Below are 22,016 nucleotides of genomic sequence, written 5' to 3' on the forward strand. Positions count from 1 at the left end.
TGTGACGGGTTGCTCACTGGGTCCTCCTGTGACGGGTTGCTCACTGGGTTCTCCTGTGACGGGTTGCTCACTGGGTTCTCATGTAATGGGTTGCTCACTGAGTTCTCCTGTGACAGGTTGCTCACTGGGTTCTCCTGCGATTCTCACTGGGTTCTCCTGTGACGGGTTGCTCACTGGGATCTCCTGTGACGGGTTGCTCACTGGCTTCTTCTGTGATTCTCACTGGGTTCTCTTGTGACAGGTTCCTCACTGGGTTCACCTGTGACAGGTTGCTCACTGGGTTCTCCTGTGACGAGTTGCTCACTGGGTTCTCCTGTGATGGGTTGCTCACTGGGTCCTCCTGTGACGGGTTGCTCACTGGGTTCTCCTGTGACGGGTTTCTCACTGGGTTCTCCTGTGATGGGTTGCTCACTGAGTTCTCCTGTGACGAGTTGCTCACTGGGTTCTCCTGTGATGGGTTGCTCACTGGGTCCTCCTGTGACGGGTTGCTCACTGGGTTCTCCTGTGACGGGTTGCTCACTGGGTCCTCCTGTGACGAGTTGCTCACTGGGTTCTCCTGTGATGGGTTGCTCACTGGGTCCTCCTGTGACGGGTTGCTCACTGGGTCCTCCTGTGACGGGTTGCTCACTGGGTTCTCCTGTGACGGGTTGCTCACTGGGTTCTTCTGTGACGGGTTGCTCACTGGGTTCTTCTGTGACGGGTTGCTCACTGGGTTCTCCTGTGACGGGTTGCTCACTGGGTCCTCCTGTTATGGGTTGCTCACTGGGTTCTCTTTGGATGGGTTGCTCACGAGGTTCTCCTGTGATTCTCACTGGGTTCTCCTGTGATTCTCACTGGGTTCTCCTGTGACAGGTTGCTAAATGGGTCCTCCTGTGTTGGGTTGCTCACTGGGTTCTCCTGTGATGGGTTGCTCACTGGGTTCTCCTGTGACGGGTTGCTCACTGGGTTCTCCTGTGATGGGTTGCTCACTGGGTTCTCCTGTGACGGGTTTCTCACTGGGTTCTCCTGTGATGGGTTGCTCACTGGGTTCCCCTGTGATTCTCACTAGGTTCTCCTGTGATTCTCACTGGGTTCTCCTGTGATTCCCACTGGGTCCTCCTGTGACAGGTTGCTCACTGGGTCCTCCTGTGACAGGTTGCTCACTGGGTCCTCCTGTGACAGGTTGCTCACTGGGTCCTCCTGTGATTCTCACTGGGTTCTCCTGTGATTCTCACTGGGTCCTCCTGTGACGGGTTGCTCACTGGGTTCTCCTGTGACGGGTTGCTCACTGGGTTTTCCTGTGATGGGTTGCTCACTGGGTCCTCCTGTGACGAGTTGCTCACTGGGTTCTCCTGTGATGGGTTGCTCACTGGGTCCTCCTGTGAAGGGTTGCTCACTGGGTTCTCCTGTGACGGGTTGCTCACTGGGTCCTCCTGTTATGGGTTGCTCACTGGGTTCTCCTTGGATGGGTTGCTCACTAGGTTCTCCTGTGATTCTCACTGGGTTCTCCTGTGATTCTCACTGGGTTCTCCTGTGACAGGTTGCTAAATGGGTCCTCCTGTTATGGGTTGCTCACTGGGTTCTCCTGAGATGGGTTGCTCACTGGGTCCTCTTGTGATTCTCACTGGGTTCTAGTAATATTCTTACTGGGTCCTCCTGTGACGGGTTGCTCACTGGGTTCTCCTGTGACGGGTTGCTCACTGGGTCCTCCTGTGACGAGTTGCTCACTGGGTTCTCCTGTGATGGGTTGCTCACTGGGTCCTCCTGTGACGGGTTGCTCACTGGGTTCTCCTGTGACGGGTTGCTCACTGGGTTCTCCTGTGACGGGTTGCTCACTGGGTTCTCCTGTGACGGGTTGCTCACTGGGTCCTCCTGTTATGGGTTGCTCACTGGGTTCTCCTTGGATGGGTTGCTCACGAGGTTCTCCTGTGATTCTCACTGGGTTCTCCTGTGATTCTCACTGGGTTCTCCTGTGACAGGTTGCTAAATGGGTCCTCCTGTGATGGGTTGCTCACTGGGTTCTCCTGTGATGGGTTGCTCACTGGGTCCTCCTGTTATGGGTTGCTCACTGGGTCCTCCTGTTATGGGTTGCTCACTGGGTTCTCCTGTGATGGGTTGCTCACTGGGTTCTCCTGTGACGGGTTGCTCACTGGGTTCTCCTGTGATTCTCACTGGGTTCTCCTGTGACAGGTTGCTAAATGGGTCCTCCTGTGATGGGTTGCTCACTGGGTTCTCCTGTGATGGGTTGCTCACTGGGTTCTCCTGTGACGGGTTGCTCACTGGGTCCTCCTGTGACGGGTTGCTCTCGGGTTCTCCTGTGTTTCTGCAGGGATGGAGGTTCGGGAATCAAACATTACCACATCAAGGAGACTCCGGGAACGCCCACCTTCTTCTACCTGGCAGAGAAGCACTTGTTCTGCTGCATTCCGGACCTGATCGACTACCACAAGCACAACGCGGCGGGTGAGTGGGCTCAGACCGTTCTCTGTGACGGACGCGGTCTCATGCCTCTGTCTTCCAGGTCTGGTAACCAGGCTGAGGTATCCTGTAGGGAAACAGTCGGCTCCGTCCACCGCCGGCTTCAGCTACGGTCAGTTCTGTCCCCTGTGAAGTTCATGGCCGCCGCTCTGTGTCACTGAACCCCTGTTCTGCAGAGAAGTGGGAGATCAACCCCAGCGAGCTGACCTTCATGAAGGAACTGGGCAGCGGCCAGTTCGGCCTGGTCCGACTGGGCAAGTGGAGGGCTCAGCACAAAGTGGCCATCAAGGCCATCAGGGAGGGGGCCATGTACGAGGAGGACTTCCTGGAGGAGGCCAAGGTCATGATGTAAGCAGACGCTCGCGCAGCTAACGTTGGTGGAGGGACGCAGTCACCAGGGCTCCTTTCCTCCAGGACGCTGTCTCACCCCAAGCTGGTGCAGCTCTACGGCGTCTGCACGCAGCACAGGCCCATTTACATCGTCACGGAGTTCATGGAGCTCGGCTGCCTGCTCAACTTCCTGCGGCAGCGGCGCGGCACGCTGGACCTGGGCTCCCTGCTGAGCATGTGCCTGGACGTGAGCGAGGGCATGGAGCACCTGGAGCGCCACGGCTTCATCCACAGAGACCTGGTAACGACCCGCTAGCTCCTAGACCGCCCTCTGGTTCTGACCCGTCTCTGAACTCTGTCCTTCGTTCCCCCGAAGGCGGCCAGAAACTGTCTGGTGAGCGACTGTCTGGTGGTGAAGGTGTCCGACTTTGGGATGGCCAGGTGAGAGAGAGGTGGAGGGCGAGCGAGGTCCGCAGTGCTTCACCTTCACCTCGCCTGTTTCCTCTGTAGGTACGTGTTGGACAACCAGTACACCAGTTCATCGGGCGCCAAGTTCCCAGTCAAGTGGTCGCCTCCTGAGGTCTTCAACTTCTGCAAATACAGCAGCAAGTCGGACGTGTGGTCGTACGGTGAGCGACTGCTTCAGAACCCCGGAACTGGAGCTTTAGAAGGAGTGTGATGGAGTCTGAGCAGAACCAGGATCCTGCTCGGCCTCGGGCCTGGCGCTCTGCTCAACCCAGTCTGCACGCTTTGTGTTTGCAGGTGTGCTGATGTGGGAGGTCTTCACCGAGGGTCGGATGCCGTTTGAACAGCACCAGAACCACGAGGTGGTTACCATGGTAACGCAGGGTCACCGCCTCTACAGGCCCAAACTGGCGACTAATGGCATCTTTGAGATCATGCAGCAGTGCTGGGACGAGGTGAGAGAAGGCAGCTGGTCCTCCTGTGCGGCAGCAGGACGTGTTACGTTTGGATCAGAACCAGAGGCGGGTTTCATTTTGGATCACTGCTCTGTTGTCTGTCCATGCAGAAACCAGAGGCGCGTCCGTCGTTCTCCAACCTGAGCATGATGATCGCTGACGCTCTGGAGGGCGACGCCCCGAACTGACCGTCAGCTCAGCCGCTTCTGCTTCCTGACCTCCTGACGTCCTGACCTCCTAAACCGGGCCTGGTCCTGGTCCTGTTTGGTGTGTCTTCATCTGATGACTCGGACGCGAAGCACCGGCTCAAACAAAGCTGCATCTACATCACGAACTGCTGCTCATGTTAGTGATTTGAAGGTGACAGATAATGGACTCTCAGAACCAGATTCTGGCCCGGTTCTCCCTCCCTGGAGTCCATCGAATCCTCAGCCCACAGTTCATATCGCTACTTGTGAGGACTCAGCTGGTTAAATTGACTCACCAGATATTTATGTGATGATTATTTTGAGCTCTAACTTTCTCTGTAATTCTGCACAATATTACTAATATACATGAGTGGATCAACTCACTAAAATACTACAACTATGATCTGACGCTGATCGTCGTCTGTTCCTGTGGCATCAACACTAAAGCCCTGGTTTGAGCCGAGTCGAGTGTCAGACAGTAAAGAGACGCAAACGCAGCTACTGAAAGTGAACACATCCTCTGTCTCCTGGTCACAAAGTGCTGAATGTGTGCAACAGATTCCTTCTTTTAGAGGAAACACACACACACACACACACACACACACACACACACTCGGGACGCGCTTGTTTATGTTACTTCATTAAATTGAATTCATCAGTACATCACAGTCTGGACTGCAGGTTTGTAGGTGACTGAGGAAACAACGTTTATTTAAGAGCCCGCAGCATAAAGGGGATCAGCCGGCAGTCGCGTCCTTGCTTTGACCTCTGGAGGCGTGAAGCTCCTCCCACGAGGACGAGTTCCTCTCATTCTGGCTCGTGTCTGTGGCACCGCTGCTCTCTGTCATTTGCTCTCCACGTCTGCTTCTAGTGGACAGAACCCTGAGTGGAGTCGTGCCGGTAAGTGACTCGTTACCTGTAAATGCTTCCATGGATGTTTGATGGGAGCAGGGCACTGGTTTACTTCACGTGTACTGGTGTTAGAGCAGATCTGAGCAGACGGTGCAGCTCTCTGGTTCCCGTTGTGAGCTCCATTACGTTTCACAGATTCTACTCCACCACAAAGCGGCTGTTTGGACCTGAGCAGCGTGAGCATGGCCCGGTTCTGCCTGGCCGTTCCCGCCCTCCTCCTCCTCCTCCTCTTCCTCCTGTCCACGGCTCCCACCACAGCAGAGGTGCTGGCGTCGCTGTCGGCCTGTGACCAGTTTCTGCTCGACAGGACTCCACCACGAATCCCAGGGATTCTGGAGGACGGGAAAATCCTGGACCAGAACCGATACAAAACCATCTGCCAGACGTACAAGAACAAGAGGTGCTTTGTGACGCTGTACGACACCAGGAACAAGATCCCTGTGTTTTCTGCCAACAGGTACAGAGGAGTGTGGGAGAAGAAGAGGCCTGCGAGCAAATGGAAGGTAGAACCTCAGGTGTGTAACGTTCTAAAACACCACGTTAACAGCAGGTTGAGTTCAGCGGCTGCATCACTAAACCACCCCTGAATCGTTCCAGCTGGAGAACGTAGAGAACGGTGAGAACATGGAGGAGGACAAAGGCAGGAACTGCTCCCACCAGGCTGGAAACGGGGACCACAGGAACAACGGGAGCTTCGACAGAGGCCACCTGTTCCCGAGCTCCTATGGCTTCAACAGAACCGACAAGACGGCGACCTTCACCCTGACCAACATCGACCCACAAGCAGCGTCGCTCAACAAGGGCAGCTGGAACCGCATGGAGACGTGCGTCAGATGCCTCATGGACCGACACTGCGTCAACAGCAACAACCTGACTGAAGGCTTCGTGGTGACGGGCGCTCGGCCCAGCGTCGCCGCCGGCTCCGCAGCAGGGTCAACGTCCCGTCGGTTCTGTGGTCGGCGTTCTGCTGCTACAGCGCCGGCCGGAACCGGTGGCTGGCCGGCGCCCACTGGAGCAGCAACGTCCCGGATGAGGCCCGGAACCAGCACCTAAAGACCACGACTCTGGCAGAACTGGGCCGACGCCTGGCGTTGGAGGCGTTTCCTGGGACGCGCTGTCCTCTGCACGGCAGCGTCAGCAGCTTCTACCCGGTGGAGAAGACGTGCAGCTGCCCGACGGCCACTTCACCAGCCACAGCCTCCACCCCGACGCCGAGCCCACTCAGATCCACGTCAGGCCGTCCCCACACCACCGCCTCTCACCTGCTGAGCACCGAGGGTTCTGCAGCACCGACGGACGGGCCTCCAGCACCAACATCTGGCCCATCTGCTGTTCCAGTGCCACATCAGCCTTCTACACATCTGTCCTACTCACTTCATACACACACAGCAACATCTGACCCAAAATCTGTCTCCATCTCAAATCCATCCTCTGACGTAAAAACTCAAACTGTCCATTAGATCCTTTGGCTGAAGAAGTGACAACGTAGATGAACAGTGGTTACTTAAGTATAAACGTCAGAGTATTTGTGTTCTGTTGTTTTCATCCTGCGTCAAACAGCTGCTGTAACTCAGAGCAACCACAGCAGTCGGTCACCAGTTAACGTGGTCACTCGTTAACACGCGACACCGGCGTCGGCCTCCTCCCTGTCTGATCCCTCAAATCTGTGTTTTTATTTAAATATTAATAAACTTTCATTAATAAATTTATTGTCCTGTCCTCCTCTGCATCTGACCCTGGGAGCAGTAATAATCTTTCCTTGACATTAAAAATGCGTAATGATCAGGCGTTCTCTGTGGCTGTTCTCTGGTTCCTGTGCAGTTGATGCATTTTATAGAATAAATGACAACTACACTGGCTTCAACCACCAAACCAAGGACCTGCACCTTGTTCATACAGAATGTTTGTCACCACAACCAGACATCTACACGTCTCCCACGCTCTCAGCTCATTTCTGTGTCTTTCACACGTTCCCATTGAACCTCTGGCCACATAATTTATTTAAAAACACATGAATAGGATGAATTATATGTATTAAATATATTTTTGAATTGTTTGTATTGTGTCCAACAATGTCTAAGTATCAGTAGTGTAAGAAAAGTTTAAATTGTGAAGAATATTAGACATCAGACTTCTGCAAAAGGACATTAAAATAATTTCAAATCTCAGTTAAAACCTTTCTGAAGGTTGTTAAAGATCATAATTCAATAAATCTTTATTGCTGAGCAGCAGGATTCATTGTGACTCTTCTGACTGGTTTTCTGCTGAATGAAGGTGAGCAGCTCTGACCCTGTGGTCAACAACAACAAAACAGACCAGCAGAATAAATGTGAGGGACGTGGCAGAAGAACTGGACCAAACCCAAATGCTGAGGAGACTTTATTGGGTCACTGCAAATTTGAGATTTGGGCTGATGATTAGTTTCCTCTCAATGTCTCTGACTACACTTTATACCACTTTAGTGTTGGTGCTTTTTTTTGTTCTGTCCAGCAGTTCAACAAGCAGCATGTATTAGACTAAATGCAGACAGCTTTGCTTTTGCAAGAGGAGTATATAAGAAATATATATACGCTTCTTGATTAATGGTTTATTTAATGTTTTATTTAGCTAATCCTAAATATGTGTGGTGTTACTGTGTTGTGGTGGACACGTTAAGTTTCTGCTTTAGGGTGTGTGTGCGGGGGTGCTGCTGCTGTGCAGCTGCTAAAACAGCAAATCAGTTAAGCAAACAATCGGTGTGGTTTACCTTGGAGATTAATACTAATACCAATAATAGTGTTAAGGTACAGTATGTGCACACACTCATTCAAACATATACTGTACATATATAATATACATACACATATGCATTGTTATACATATTCCATACTACTTAATAAAAGTCATCACATACAACATCACAATTCCCATATTTACACATTATTGATCTTGGTAGTGATAAGTATCAGTAATACTTACAATTGGGTTTAAAGCCTGTTTATGAGCTCAGGTGTTGAGTCCCACTACAAGGTTAGTAAAGCTGATGAAGATGCCCCCGCGCCCAGAGTGGGCCCCGTTCCGCTCATGTAGGGGTGGTGGACTGGCCCCATCGGCCCGACCTCATCCCCTGCACCACACCTGCAGCACAAGGCCAGCAATTGGTGGGGTCAGCAGAAAAGAGACCACCCAGGCAGACCATCATCGTACCCCGGGCGGAAAACCGGACCCCCCACACTTCAACCGCACCACACGCATGCAAACTCACACAAACAGACGCATACACCCACCCACACGTACAACACACATCATCACATCAACACACACACACACCATAGACTCTCTCACAACAAACTAGTCAATCATACGTGAACCAATGCACTCTCAGATACATTTTTTTTCTCCTGCTGGTCACAACAGCTCCTGTCCTCTTACTTCTATTTATTACTTTCTTTACTTATTTAAGTTTACCTTTCTAGTGTGTTGTTAGTAACATTAGTGTACACAACCTGTACACAGCTTTTATATAGTTTTTCTAAGTTTGGCGCAGTACAAACGCTGTTTTTAAAGCTACGATGTGCGTCGGGGTCAGAGCGCGCATTGTTTACACCGCGGAGCAGCTGATCGCGCTGCGCAGCGCCGTAGTTCTGCCCAGAGACAGACACGAGATCACCGCTGAGGTGCTGGTGAAGACCCGACGTGGGCGCCGCGCCGGAAAACTACGACGGGAGAAAACGAGACGCTTCAGGCCCGCTGTCCCCTCCGTCATCATGGGGAACGTGAGATCTCTCCCCAACAAGATCGACGAGCTCGCGGCGCTCACACGGCACCAGCTGGAGTACAGAACGAGCAGCGTGCTGCTGTTCACGGAGACCTGGATGACGTCACTCATTCCGGACTCGACTGTCGCACTGGACAATTTTCATCTGCTACGTGCGGACAGAACGGAGAACAGCGGTAAGAGGAAGGGAGGGGGTCTGGCTGTGTTTGTGAACACCAGGTGGTGTATGCCACGACATTGCACTGTCAAAATGAAGCTGTGTAACAGAGACATTGAGCTGTTAGCGGTGGGCATGAGGCCATTCTACCTGCCACGGGAGTTCACACACGTTATAATAATTGCTGTGTACGTCCCACCCTCCGCTAACGCTGACACAGCTTCTGAGACCCTGCTCTCAGTCACCAGCAGGCTGCAAACAGCACCCACAGGCCCTCTTCCTGATCTCTGGGGACTTTAACCATGCACCTCCCTCAGCTGCTCTGCCTACATACACCCAGTATGTGACCTGCCCCACCAGAGACAACAAAACCCTGGACTTATTCTATGCCAACACCAAAGAGGCCTACACTGCACCCTCCCTCCCACCGCTGGGCAGAGCTGACCACAACATCCTGCATCTCCTGCCTGTGTATAAACCTGTTGTACACAGGCAGCATACCAACCACACCCCCTCACTTCACACCACACTGAGTCACTTCCTCAACCCCTCGCTTCACACCACACTAAGACACTCCCTCCACCCCTATCCTTCTCCAGCACCCAGGTGAGAAGTGAGCTCAGGAAGATCAAGGCCAGGAAAGCAGCTGGACCAGACGGCATCAGCTCCAGACTCCTTAAGTCCTGTGCAGGCGAACTGTGTGGAGTTATGGAGCATGTCCTCAACCTGAGCCTCAAGCTGAGGGTGGTACCACAGCTCTGGAAGACCTCCTGCGTGGTACCAGTGCCCAAGACACCGCACGCCAAAGACCCCAGCAGCTTCAGACCAGTGGCTCTGACATCACACCTGATGAAGACACTGGAGAGACTGGTCCTGGGTCACCTCCGCTCTGCGGTGGGAACCTACCTGGACCCGCTGCAGTTCGCCTACCGACACGGCATAAGAGCAGACGACGCCGTCATCTTCCTCCTACATCGAGCCCTTTCCCACCTAGAGAAGCCCGGCAGCACTGTGAGGATCATGTTCTTTGACTTCTCCAGTGCCTTCAACACCATCCAGCCGTTGCTTCTGAAACACAAACTGGAGGAGGCTGGTGTGGACCTCCATCTGACGGAGTGGATTATGGACTATCTCACAAAAAGGCCTCAGTTTGTGAGAGCCAGGGACTGTGTGTCTGACACTTTGACCTGCAGTGTGGGGTCCCACAGGGGACTGTACTGGCCCCCTTCCTTTTCACCCTCTACACGTCAGACTTCAGACACAACACGGACAGCTGTGTTCTGCAGAAGTTCTCTGATGACTCTGCGATCGTCGGACTGATCACCGATGATGATGACGCAGAGTACAGAGGACTCACTCAGAACTTTGTGGACTGGTGCCAGCGGAACCACCTCCTGATCAATGCAGGGAAAACGAAGGAGATGGTGGTGGATTTCCGCAGACAGCAGCCTGCTGTCATCCCACCGATGCACATCCAGGGAAGGGACATTGAGAGAGTGGACTCTTACAAGTACCTGGGAGTGCATCTGAACAATAAACTGGACTGGACTCATAACACGGATGCACTGTACAGGAAGGGTCAGAGCAGACTCTACCTGCTGAGGAGACTGCGGTCTTTTGGAGTGAGTGGGCCACTCCTGAAGACCTTCTATGACTCTGTGGTGGCATCAGCCATCCTGTACGGTGTGGTCTGCTGGGGCAGCAGCATCACAGTGAGGGACAGAAAAAGACTGGACAGGATCATCAAGAAGTCCAGCTCTGTCCTGGGCTGCACTCTGGACACGGTGCAGGAGGTGGTGAGAGAAGGGTCCTGGCTAAACTGACATCCATCATGGACCAGGACTCTCACCCACTGGAGGACTCACTGTCTGCTCTGGAGAGCAGCTTCAGTAGCAGACTGATCCACCCTCGCTGTGTGAAGGAGAGAATCTTATCTTATCTTATCTTATCTTATCTTATCTTATCTTATCTTATCTTATCTTATCTTATCTTATCTTATCTTATCTTATCTTATCTTATCTTATCTTATCTTATCTTATCTTATCTTATCTTATTCTCGCACCCACACCATTCGCTTGATCACATTCGTGGGGAGGGTAGGTCTCCGGCCTGCCGTCCATGTGGCCCCAGGCAGGGACCGCAGCTCCTCCTGAGCCCCGCCCAACTCCCCCAACCCGGGGGAGACAGAGGGCAGCAGATAAGGTACCCCAGAACCCTGCAACCCAGCTTGGACGTGAGTGTGTGGAACTAAAGTGCACTGAAGGGGGTTGACACCTCCAGGAGCACGACCGCTGGCTGACGGTGTGTCCCCCGGACAGTGCCCCCCCTCACCCTAAATGTCAGTGTTGGTGCTTTTTAATTAACAGAATGGTGATCATAATTGTACAAATTGTACAAAGAGTATCCAGTGTTTGTTGATCTTGAAGTAACTAAGAAAAGGGAGGGACTAAAAGAGGAAACAGTTACTGTAGGTGTGACGAGAGAAGAACCACAACCCAGCAGTTATAAAACCAGACGCCTTCACACATTAGTTTCATTTATTGTGTGAGGTTCATTGACTCTGAGCAACTGAGCAATAAATGGCTTCACACAGGTTGAACATCTTCAAAGGGACCTGAGAAGGTAAGTTTCTGTTCTTCATGAGTACTTGTTCTGTAGGATGAACGTTAATACGTGAACATAAAGAGAGGAAAAGTCTGGGGACAAAACTTCCTGTTCATGAACTGATACCAGAGATTAACTGACTAAACCTATAAATCCTCTGCTGCCTCTTAAGAGCAACCATGGATCCAAATGTCAAAGAAAGTCAAAGATAGTGTTTTTGAGTGGTGTGTTTAGATCCCCTTAATAGTGATGATTGTTTCTTTTCTCTCAGAGTGTGAGACCATGACTCCTGTAAAGACGTGTTTCCTGCTGCTCCTCAGCGTCCTGTTCATCGCTCCCACAGTATCTGAGGTGGTAACGTCCATGTCAGACTGTGAAGGGTTTCTGCTTAACAACAAACCTCCTCAGGTTCCAGACGTCGTGAAGAATGATAAAATACAGGACAACAACCGATACAAAGTCATCTGTCAGACTTATAACAATGTGAGGAGGTTTGTGACGCTTTATGACACCAAGAACAGGATCCCAGTGTTTTCTGCTTACAAGTTCACAGGAGCAAAGGGGAAAAGACCACAGACACCCTGGAAGATGGAGCCACAGGTACAGTGGGTCTGAAATAGCATCAAGAATCTCAGAAATTATGGTGGAAAAAACATTGCTGGGTGATTTTTATTAGATTTATTACATTGATTAAATGTTATCACTGTTCAACTAACAGATTTTTTTATTTTTTACAGCTTGAAAATGAAAAAATGACATAAAGACCAGCACTAAAACTGAAGTGTACAAAAACCAGGCTAGTGACACTGATTATAAAAAAGCGGATATGACAGAGGTCATTTATTTCCATCTTCATATGCAAATCATGAAGATGACAAAATCTCAACATTCACTCTGACAAACGCTGTTCCACAAATTCCATCTTTCAACCAAGGCAGCTGGAACAAAATGGAGACCTGTGTTAAATGTATTGTGGAAAGGTTCTGTGTTAACAGTAATAATATCACTAAAGCCTATGTAATAACTGGAGCAAAGCCCAGTGTCAGCAACACAATCAACAAAAGGGTAAATGTACCTTCACTGCTCTGGTCGGCGTTCTGCTGTTACAGTGAGAACCTGAACAAGTGGATAGCGAGCGCGTACTGGGGAGAAAATCTTAAAGATGGAGCTGATAAACCAATTCTACCCACGAACACATTAACACAACTCTATGATCAGCTGAAGGATGGAGACAAAGGTTTCCAGCATCAACTTGTCCAATGGTTGAAACTGTTGATGATCTTTACTCTCAAGTGAAAAAAGACTGTAATTGTATTAAGAAAACTAAAGGTTAATTATTTCTCCCTCCATCAATCACACATGAATTTCTTTAACATTTACCAATTTGTTACACTTAATTACTGTACGATTAGTTACTTCTGACAAGTCTAATAATTTAGGATTATTCTATTGAATTGTATGAGGTTTATTATCTATAATTCTACTTTAAACCTAGGGTTTTACATGTTTACTCATATTTCAATGAGTTTATGTATTAACGTTAATACAAACACCGTCTTCAGCTGAATATCCAAACTTACAACTTTAATAAATATTAGTGTCACCAGCTGTGTCTAAAAGTCTCAAATTACTACATATATGACTTAATCAGAAAGTCATGTTGGCACGTGTACTTTGAATGTCCCTCTTTTTTCGCCATAACTCACTTTTCAGCAGTGATGGGCGAATGATACCGAGGCTTTAGGGCTGTCACAGATCCCCTTTAGTGTTTATCATTCAAGCTAATTTCCGGTCTTATTTGGGCACTTCCTGTCTTCATCCGGTCTGTTCTGATTCTGCCGGCTTAACTAGTAGTCTTGCGATTCACCAGCTGTTTTTATTGTTCGGTGTTTAGGCCTCAGCTCCTGCTACGGTCGTCGACCACGGCCAAATGAGCCGTCGCTATATTCGAGGTGCGTGATTCGTGCGATAGTTACGGTAACAGTGTTGCGATCATCGAGAAGAGCGGAGACACTCTAATGAGCAACTGAGGCGACATTAGGATTAATGTCGTAAGAAGACGAAGCAAGTTTAAGGAATAATGGAATTTACGGTGAATGTTTAAAAATATTCAGTGATGGAAAATATAAAAAGGGAATTGGCCTCTGTTCTATAACTTTGATTTGAATAAAAATCACTTCTACATTGGTACATCACTATTCCTTCACAGTTCTGCTTAGTACTACCTCGACTACGACCACAGCAAATATCAAATACTTTTACTGTATAGTTTTGGAATAATACATGAATAAACTATCATACTATACGTTGAATTGAAATCAATAGACGAACGTTGACCTTCAATAACTCCTGTTCCTCAAATTGGTACATTACCGTTTGTTTACAGTTCTTCTTAGTACCTCATGGACTACTACCACTGCAAATATCAGGTACTTTTATTGTATAGTTTTGGAATAGTACATAAATAAATCTGTACTGGAGTAGTAGACTATGAAGTACTAAATAGGGAATGATAATCTTTTCATTGGTGCTCTGTTTATTTATCATGTTACAGTTGAGTAGTACTTTATTCATAAAATGTATATGTATGTATATTGTATAAGATAATAATGTATATTATCTTATACTTTGTTTGGTAGTAGTATATGAAGAACTAAGTAGAACTACGAAGAAACTGTGATGAAATCCAATCTCCATTTGGAAGAACTTATTTTAAAAGGTCCAAATTTGGTCATTGACATAAATTTAATTAACTGTACTGTACGAAAACATAGTAATGGATTATTCCAAAACTATACAGTAAAAGTATTTGATATTGGCTGTAGTAGTGAGAGAGTCAATGAGGTACCAAGTACAACTGTAAAGGAATGATAATGTACCAATTTGAGGAACAGGAGTTATTAAAGGTCAAAGTACAGCTACAGTATTGATGCCAATTCAATGTACAGTACGATAGTTTATTTATGTATTATTCCAAAACTTTACAGTAAAGGTATTTGATATTTGCTGTGGTATTAGTTGAGGTAGTACTAAGCAGAACTGTAAAAGAAGGGTGATGAATGGTGATTTCCCATCAGTGAATTCATTCACTATAAATTCCAAAATTTTTTAAATTTGCTTCGTCTTCTTACGACATTAATCCTAATGTCGCCTCAGTTGCTGAGCGTTTCCTCTCTTGTCGGTGATCGCAACACTGTTACCGTAACTATCGCACGAATCACGCACCTCGAAAATAGCGAAGGCTCATTTGACCACAGAAAAGCAAACAGCGGCTTATTTGACCGCGGTCACTCGACCGATGGTGCCTTGAACCGTCTACAGGTGGTTCCTGTCTGTACTGTTGGCTCTCCCTACCTGTGTACCAACCTCCACCTGTCTGACTACCCCTAGAGCATTAACCATTTAAATGCCAGTTTCAGTGCATAGGTGACACTAGGGAAAAATACAACTATTTTACAATTGAAAATTGTCTTTATTCTTAGTGTCAAGGTGATTTTTGAGTCATACAGGGCTGTGATACCGCATATGCAACAAATTAACACAGACATTTATTTTCATGCATTGTTATTTTTTTGCAAGGAAGGCAAAACACAAAAAACTCCCTTTTGTTGCGTTTGTGGCCAAAAAAGGCCACAATGAGATTTGAGTATAGAATAATATATTTTTACTAATTAAAAAAAGTTAAAAGTAAATTATTATTTTATACTTTACTTAACCTACTTACTTTTCAACACAGTATCTTTAGTGACATCTGGTGGGTTCTCCGGCTTCCTCCCACGGTCCAAACACATGCATTAAGTTGATTGGTCACTCTGAATTGTCTGTAGGTGTGTGTGTGTGTGTGTGTGTGTGTGTGTGTGTGTGTGTGTGTGTGTGTGTGTGAATGGTTGTCTGTCTGTGTGTTGCCCTGTGATGGACTGGCGACCCGTCCAGGGTGTACCTGCCTCTCGCCCACAGCCATCTGGGTTAGGCTCCAGCACCCCCGTGACCCCACATGGGAACAAGTGATAGAAAATGGATGGATGGGATTGATTGAAGCAGTGCCAGTGCTTCATTCGTACTCTTTAGAGGTTGCTGTGTTTTCAGTTGTCCACCAGATGTTACTGTCACTGTAGTCTTGAATCTTTTTCTGCGCAATTGTTAGGAAAGCCACAGAGCGTCATGAGGGTTCACACATTAGCATAGGTAATTGTTGTTGTAATACACCCTGGACAGGTCACCAGTCCATCGCATATACAAACAACCATTCACAAAGGCACCTGGTCCACCTCTGGGAATCGAACCCAGGACCTTCTAGCTGTGAGGCTACCCACCGCACCACCGTGCCACCCCGATTATGTTATTATATATATTTTATTATGTTTCAGCCGTCCCTTAGTTGGGTTAGGGTTGCAACCCATTCTTCCTGTCTTTGGGTCCTCAACCTTTTCTCAACACGGTCTGCTATTTTGAGACAGACCGTGACAACAAATAAACGAAGAGGACAGACATAGTGTACCAGCCTCGATACAGACAGTTTTCGGAACTCAAACCTCGTATTTTTATTTGTTATTTTTAAATCAAAATGTCATCCTGTACATCCAGGACAGGATATTTAACAGGAAAAAAAAGAATATTACATGATCAGTATTTCCATTCAAACGTCTGGTGCCCTTCCCCTGTTCAGAAATGTTTGAAGTTTGAACCAAGCCCTGATCTGCTTTAACAGGAGGATTCATTCAGACTAGATAGGAAAATGATCAAATGTCCAGTTGAAACCAAATGTTTACACACTGTACAGAACAGTAAAATCTAATAAAACCTCTCTGACATTTAGCAAATAGAAATGATCTTATTTAGTTTTTTTTTAGACAGTGTAGAAAAAAGCTTTTTCTTTTTACTGTATATTAGTTCAGACACATTCATGTGCTAAAATGCAACTGCTCACTTAAACATGTGTCAGTTATAGTTATTATATTATTTGGTTTGTAGCATAGACCTACATGTAAGTTGTCTGTGATATCAGACTGTGCTGTTAAGAGCCGTCCCAACGAGCCACCACGTCCATTTAGGACCATGTCTATACAGCGAGAAGCTCTGTAGTGTTGTAGTATGACGGAGCGTACGAACATCACTACATGAATCAAATATAGAACTAAACATTCAAAATTTACATGTTATCATCGTCTAACTATAAGAAAGACTGATCTGTGGGTTTGATATGCTTTGAATTTTAACAGCCTTATTTGCATGTAACCATGATATAGGGAATAGTCATGTTCATGTTCCAATGTTTATGGACCTGAGGTAAATGATGGACCTAACTGTTGATACCACAGTTCAGTAAAAAAAAAAGCTTCATTTAACAGAAGCAGTATGGTGATAAGTGCTGTAGCTGGTGGTGATGCCTCAATGTGAAAACTGATTAGAACAAACACATGGTTAGTATTCTCGTACATGGTAGAATTTACTCCAACAAACACTCACACACACATAGAGACGTCTTTATGTTTGTGACTATGACACATTTATTTTTAGACCTAACATGCAAACACTTAAATGTGTGAATTAGCTTTATGGGAAACGTTCTGTGTGAACTTTTCTTAGACACAAGATAATCATGCAGCGTTACTTCTCTAGGAGCTGGTCAGTTGCTTCTTCAAACAATGTGGTTAGAGAACGATGTACAAGAGTAATTTATTTTCTTTTATGCCGTAACACAGAAAAGGAACAAATCATTTAATTGTACTGTTAATACATTATCATTTAAATTTGATATATACCAACTTGTAGTAAAATGTGAAAAGTATTTACGAGGCCACAGCCCTGGAGTATACTGTATTCAACATTTCCTGAACTTGATAATACATTTAGGAAGTCATAGGTTCAAACTTATTTAAAGTTAAACAAATTAAACAGCAGAATAAATGTAAGGAACATAGTGGAAGAACTGTACCAAACCCAAATGCTGAGGATATTTATTGGCTTTTTCAGACATGGAGGACCTTAATAAGGATTGTTTTAATAGTCAATTTATGCATATGAGATCACCAACAGGTACATGGTAAAATTTACTCCATCAAACTCATCCTTTTGAACAAAACATTTCCATGAAGTAGCAGCTTCAAATGCTGCTGACACTTTATTAAGGAGGAGGAGCCGGAGTCTGCGGCACCAGGGGGCTGGTGGGCTTAGGGCTTGAGTCGACTGATGTGGAAGGTGGAATGGATTCTCATGGACCTGGGCAAGGAGAGCCTGACAGAAACTGGATTAAAGACTTTGGAGATGGTGAAAGGCCCAATGAATTTGTCTTTGGTCTACAGCCAGCCGGTGGTTGCGCATGGTAAAGTATTATGATCTTTGGTGGAGAGGAGGCGCAGACCAGCCTCTAATTGCTGGTCGGCTTTCTCTGTCTGTACATTTGACTCCGAATGATAACCTGATGAGAGACTGACCTCCGTGCACAAATTGTGGACCTCCGTCACAGGGAAAACCATGCAGCCGTGTTCTAACACGGTTTGTACAGTTTGTTTGGCCAAAGGGAGCTTGGGCAGAGGGATGAAATGGGTTAGTCTAGAAAACCTAGACTAACTACTAGTCTAAAAAAGTTCTCCTCAAAAACCTGGAGGAACAAACAGACAGTTAGGCGGACAGGCAGGCGGTACTGGGAGCCCCTGGAAGATGTCTCTGACATGCTGCTTCACAGCCCAGGAAACGGCTCCCACCAGGCAGCCAGCAGGCAACATGTCCCCAGGTTCCACTGGGCCGTCCACAGTCATGGAGCCAGGACAGTGGATCTGGCTAAGTTTTCTTGGATCCTGGGCGATGGAGCCTGCCCTCGGTCGGATCTCTCTGAGAAAGCACTATGCCCACTCCACGTCTACCTTGACCTCGAACTGGCCAGCCGGGTCAGGCGTGTGCAGGATGGGTTCTCGAGAGAAACTACACTGTGGGTACATGGAAATTACATTTTGTCGCCTTGTATAACTTGTGCTTTTCAGGATGTGCAAACGATGCTCCTCTACTGTGCGTGAAAAGATAAGAATATCATCCAAAAAAAAACAAATACAAAGAAGATAATAGGACCCAAGAAACTGTTGACAAAAGCCTGAAACACAGCTGGAGCGTTGGTTAAACCAAAAGGCACAACACCAGCAGCATGCAGGCTTGTCAGACGGTGGATGAATTACACTATTTCTACTCTGTTCGTCAGAAAAGCCTCAGCGGCACTTGGCAGCTACAACGCTGGTTCCGCCATTCTGTCTGCTTGCTGAAGTTGCAGTGGACTCTGATTGGTTAGGACAGTTGAACCTCAGCCAATCAAATTTAAACGATGCTTTTAATTTTGAAACTCTTGGAGCGTGTTTACAGATCATGCAATGCATTCTGGCTGTCTGCTGTCGCATTTGAATAAAGACACCTCTAAACCACGAGAATTAAATACATTTTCAAAATGCATATTGTATTGTCATTTGCAAAGTGCATTTTCAAATTAAATGACCAAATAGCATATTGAATTGTCAATTGCAAAATGCATTGCCATTTGAATAAAGACTACAAAAAAACATGACAAAAAAAAAAAAACATGACGAAATTCAATTTATTAAGTTTTTATTTAAACTTTTAATTAAAGAAACTGGGTATTGAATTATCACTTTTAATATTGAATTACAAAATGCAAAATGCATTTTCAAATTGAACGATAATTTTGCATATTGAATTGCCAATTGATAAATGCATTGCCATTTGAATTTTGAGTCAGATAAACTTCCATAGGGCAAACAACATTTAAACGTGTGAATTAACTCAGAGGAAAAATCACACCACAAAATATAAACATAGCTTATAATTCAATAAGCATAAATGTATCATGTTTCTGACGACATGTTCAATTATTGTAAATAATAAAACATGTGGTGAGTTTTCTTGTACATGGTAGAATTTACTCCAGCAAACACTCACACACAGTGACGTGTTTATATCCGTGACTATGACACATCTGTTTTTAGATCTAATAGGCAAACAACACTTAAACGTGTGAATTAGCTTTATAGGAAACGTTCTGTGTGAACTTTTCTTAGTGTGAAAAGTGTTTACGAGGTTCTGTACCCCTGGTTCTGTACATGGGGAGTATATTCAGCATTTCCTGAACTTAATAAATACATTAAGTCATAGGTGCAAACTCAGTTAAAGCTAAACAAATAAAACAGCAGAATAAATGTAAGGGTCGTGGTAGAAGAACTGGACCAAAAGAGATGCTTTAAAGGATGGCAGACAGGCCATAATAGTCAGCTGATGATGAGTTTTCTTACAGTGTGTCACGATCGCACGGATGAGGACCCACATGCACAGCGCAACACAGTGTTGATGGTGATAAGAGGGTGGTTTATTCCAGATACAGAGTCCAAGGCAGGCAGAGTCATACACGGGAGATGGGTTACAATACCCAAATTGTCGGGCGTCGGATCGTGGTCAGGCAGGCAAGGTCGGTAACAGGCAGCGGTAGATAATCAAGGCAGACAGAACAGGTAGGGATAAGGCAGGCTCGGAATCGACGATCAAAAACAGGGTACACGATATACGGCAGGGCTAGATCAACGAACAGGACTATGACGGTTACACACATACAACGATCTGGCAGAGAACTAAGGACACAGGTGGTGGTTAAATACCAGAAGTGATTACTGATTTAAAACAGGTGTGTGAAATGACTGGGTGAAGCAAGAACAGCTGTGACGTGACATAAACAGGAAGTGAAGCTCGAACTGAAACAGAAACCTGGGAGACTACCAAAATAAAACCGGAAATGGAAACTAGAAACCCAACCCATGATAATATGGCCAATGAACCAAGTACTTTTCAAAATAAAACTGAGCACCGAACCAGAACCTGACAGTACCCCTCCCCCCACGGAACCCGAACCGAATCCCTACCCCTCAAGGCAAACGAGCAGGGTGGGCGGAGGGAGGACCGGAGGAGGGTCAAAACAAGAGTCCACAAGACAGAAACAGGAAGTCCACGACCAGGAAAAACACAGAGTCCAGAGATTCCCTCACGGAGGGTGGTGGCGAGGAGAGGGAGGCCGGCAGAGTCCAAGAGGGAGGAGCCAAGCCCGGCCTCAACAACCTTTACTCGGCCGACAGGAACGGCCCCTACAGGGCCGACAGGAACAAGAACGGCGTCCTTACCGGAGCCGACAGGAACAGGAACGGCGTCCTCACCGGAGCCGGCAGTGCTGCTCTCTGGCTCTTGACTGGAGCCGGCAGGGACTGAGACGGCATCTACTCTGGAGCCGGCATGGCTGCTTGCAGCTGCCGCGCTCAACGGAGTAGACATCGGGCCTGATCGGGTGTGCATAGCACTTGTTCGACGGGTGGTGCCCTCTGGCTGGAACCTGAGCGTGGCTCGACTGGACGGGGACCGGAACGGGACTCGACTGGACTGGGACCTGGACGGGACTCGACTGGACTGGGACCTGGACGGGACTCGACTGGACTGGGACTAGCGCCTGAACGGAGCTTGACTGGGCTGGGGCTGGAACTTGAGCATGACAGGGCTGCGCTGGAACCTGGCCGTGACTCGACTGGGCTGGGGTCTGAACGTGACTCGACGGGACTGGAAACTGAACGTGACTCGACGGGACTGGAAACTGAACGTGACTCGACGGGACTGGAACGTGACCGGCCTGAGCTGGACTCTGGATGCGACAAGGCTGAGCTGGAGCCTGAACGGAGCATGACTGAACTGGGGCTGGACACCGAGCAGAGCCTGGCTGGGCTGGAGACTGAGCAGAGCACTAGGACGGGGGACCGCATGAGTGTAGGAAGTCCTCCCAGCGGAGTAAACGTGGAGCTGGGCAGGCTGGTGCAGTCACGACGGTCCGACGGGGCTGGGAGGAGGAAACCGAAACCGGGACCATCGGCGGTGCGCCCGGGGCTGGCGTAATCCGAGCGGACGGCGTGGGGGCTGGTGTGGTGCGGAGCGCGCTGTTTAACTCTCCGAGTCGCGCGCACAATCGCTCGTAGAGACGACGGACACTGGGGCGCTCTAGCACGCTGTCCTCGTCCTCCAAGGTCCACACCGCCACCTCCACGGCACTGCGCTGGGTTTCCGGGTTGGACGCCCTTCGGTAATCCTCCGCGAGGATTTTAAAATAATTGCGTAGGTCACTAGGTAGCTGACACTGACAGTGACTCTAACTAAACTCTGTAGCTCTTTAGTGTCTGTTTTGAATGACAGAACAGATGAAAAAAGCAAACTTCACAAAATGTATTTAGTGTTCGTTGTTTATGTACTGTATAGTTTATAATAACTAAGAAAAGGGAGGGACTTGTAAAGGAGGGAACATTTGCTGAAGGCGTGATGAAAGTAGAACCACAACCCAGCAGTTATAAAACCAGACGCCTTCACACACTAGTTACGCTTATTGTGTTAGGTTCAGTTATAGTATTAACTATAAGTGAACCTATAAAAGTAATAAAACACTGCATGTTGTCTTGTCTGAAAATCTTCAAAAGGACCTGAGAAGGTAAGTTGTAGATTTTCTTGGGTACAGTACTTGGTCTACAGTGAACATTTCTTAGCTGATTCATACATGAACATAAATAGAGGAAAGTTCTGGAGATAGTAACAAACTTCCTGTTCATGAACTAAAATTCTTTTGTCTTTGTTGCTTTTTATGTGCTGCCTCTTTATTTTTTTTTAGTTGCCTC

General features: G+C 47.4%; 3 protein-coding genes across 5 annotated transcripts in view; all 3 read left to right on the forward strand.

Moving 5' to 3' along the window:
* tec (tec protein tyrosine kinase) overlaps positions 1–4,298 on the forward strand; it is a 12,493-nt gene extending 8,195 nt beyond the window's left edge. For all 3 annotated transcript variants that reach the window (XM_029171691.3, XM_055513487.1, XM_029171700.3), the window contains 8 exons: positions 2,309–2,442; positions 2,501–2,569; positions 2,634–2,805; positions 2,872–3,088; positions 3,164–3,228; positions 3,298–3,416; positions 3,550–3,707; positions 3,818–4,298. In XM_029171691.3, the coding sequence (XP_029027524.1) occupies positions 2,309–2,442; positions 2,501–2,569; positions 2,634–2,805; positions 2,872–3,088; positions 3,164–3,228; positions 3,298–3,416; positions 3,550–3,707; positions 3,818–3,895 (1,012 nt within the window). In that variant the 3' untranslated portion in view covers positions 3,896–4,298. The remainder of the gene's footprint in view (positions 1–2,308; positions 2,443–2,500; positions 2,570–2,633; positions 2,806–2,871; positions 3,089–3,163; positions 3,229–3,297; positions 3,417–3,549; positions 3,708–3,817) is intronic.
* A 336-nt stretch (positions 4,299–4,634) lies between these two features.
* Positions 4,635–7,039, forward strand: LOC114869554 (endonuclease domain-containing 1 protein-like). The gene is made up of 3 exons (XM_029173873.3): positions 4,635–4,795; positions 4,943–5,322; positions 5,405–7,039. Exons 2-3 carry the CDS (start codon positions 4,990–4,992, stop codon positions 5,858–5,860), a joined length of 789 nt encoding a protein of 262 aa, XP_029029706.1. The 5' UTR covers positions 4,635–4,795; positions 4,943–4,989; the 3' UTR covers positions 5,861–7,039.
* Positions 7,040–11,094: 4,055 nt separating this feature from the next.
* LOC114843624 (nuclease EXOG, mitochondrial-like) lies at positions 11,095–12,924 on the forward strand. The gene is given in 4 exon segments (XM_029130337.3): positions 11,095–11,343; positions 11,597–11,925; positions 12,122–12,137; positions 12,140–12,924. Coding segments are annotated over 3 exon segments (816 nt in total). The 5' UTR covers positions 11,095–11,343; positions 11,597–11,607; the 3' UTR covers positions 12,622–12,924.
* The last annotated feature ends 9,092 nt before the right edge of the window (positions 12,925–22,016 follow it).

The sequence above is a fragment of the Betta splendens genome, chromosome 2 (assembly GCF_900634795.4).
Source record: "Betta splendens chromosome 2, fBetSpl5.4, whole genome shotgun sequence".
In the NCBI taxonomy this organism is placed as follows: Eukaryota; Metazoa; Chordata; class Actinopteri; order Anabantiformes; family Osphronemidae; genus Betta; species Betta splendens.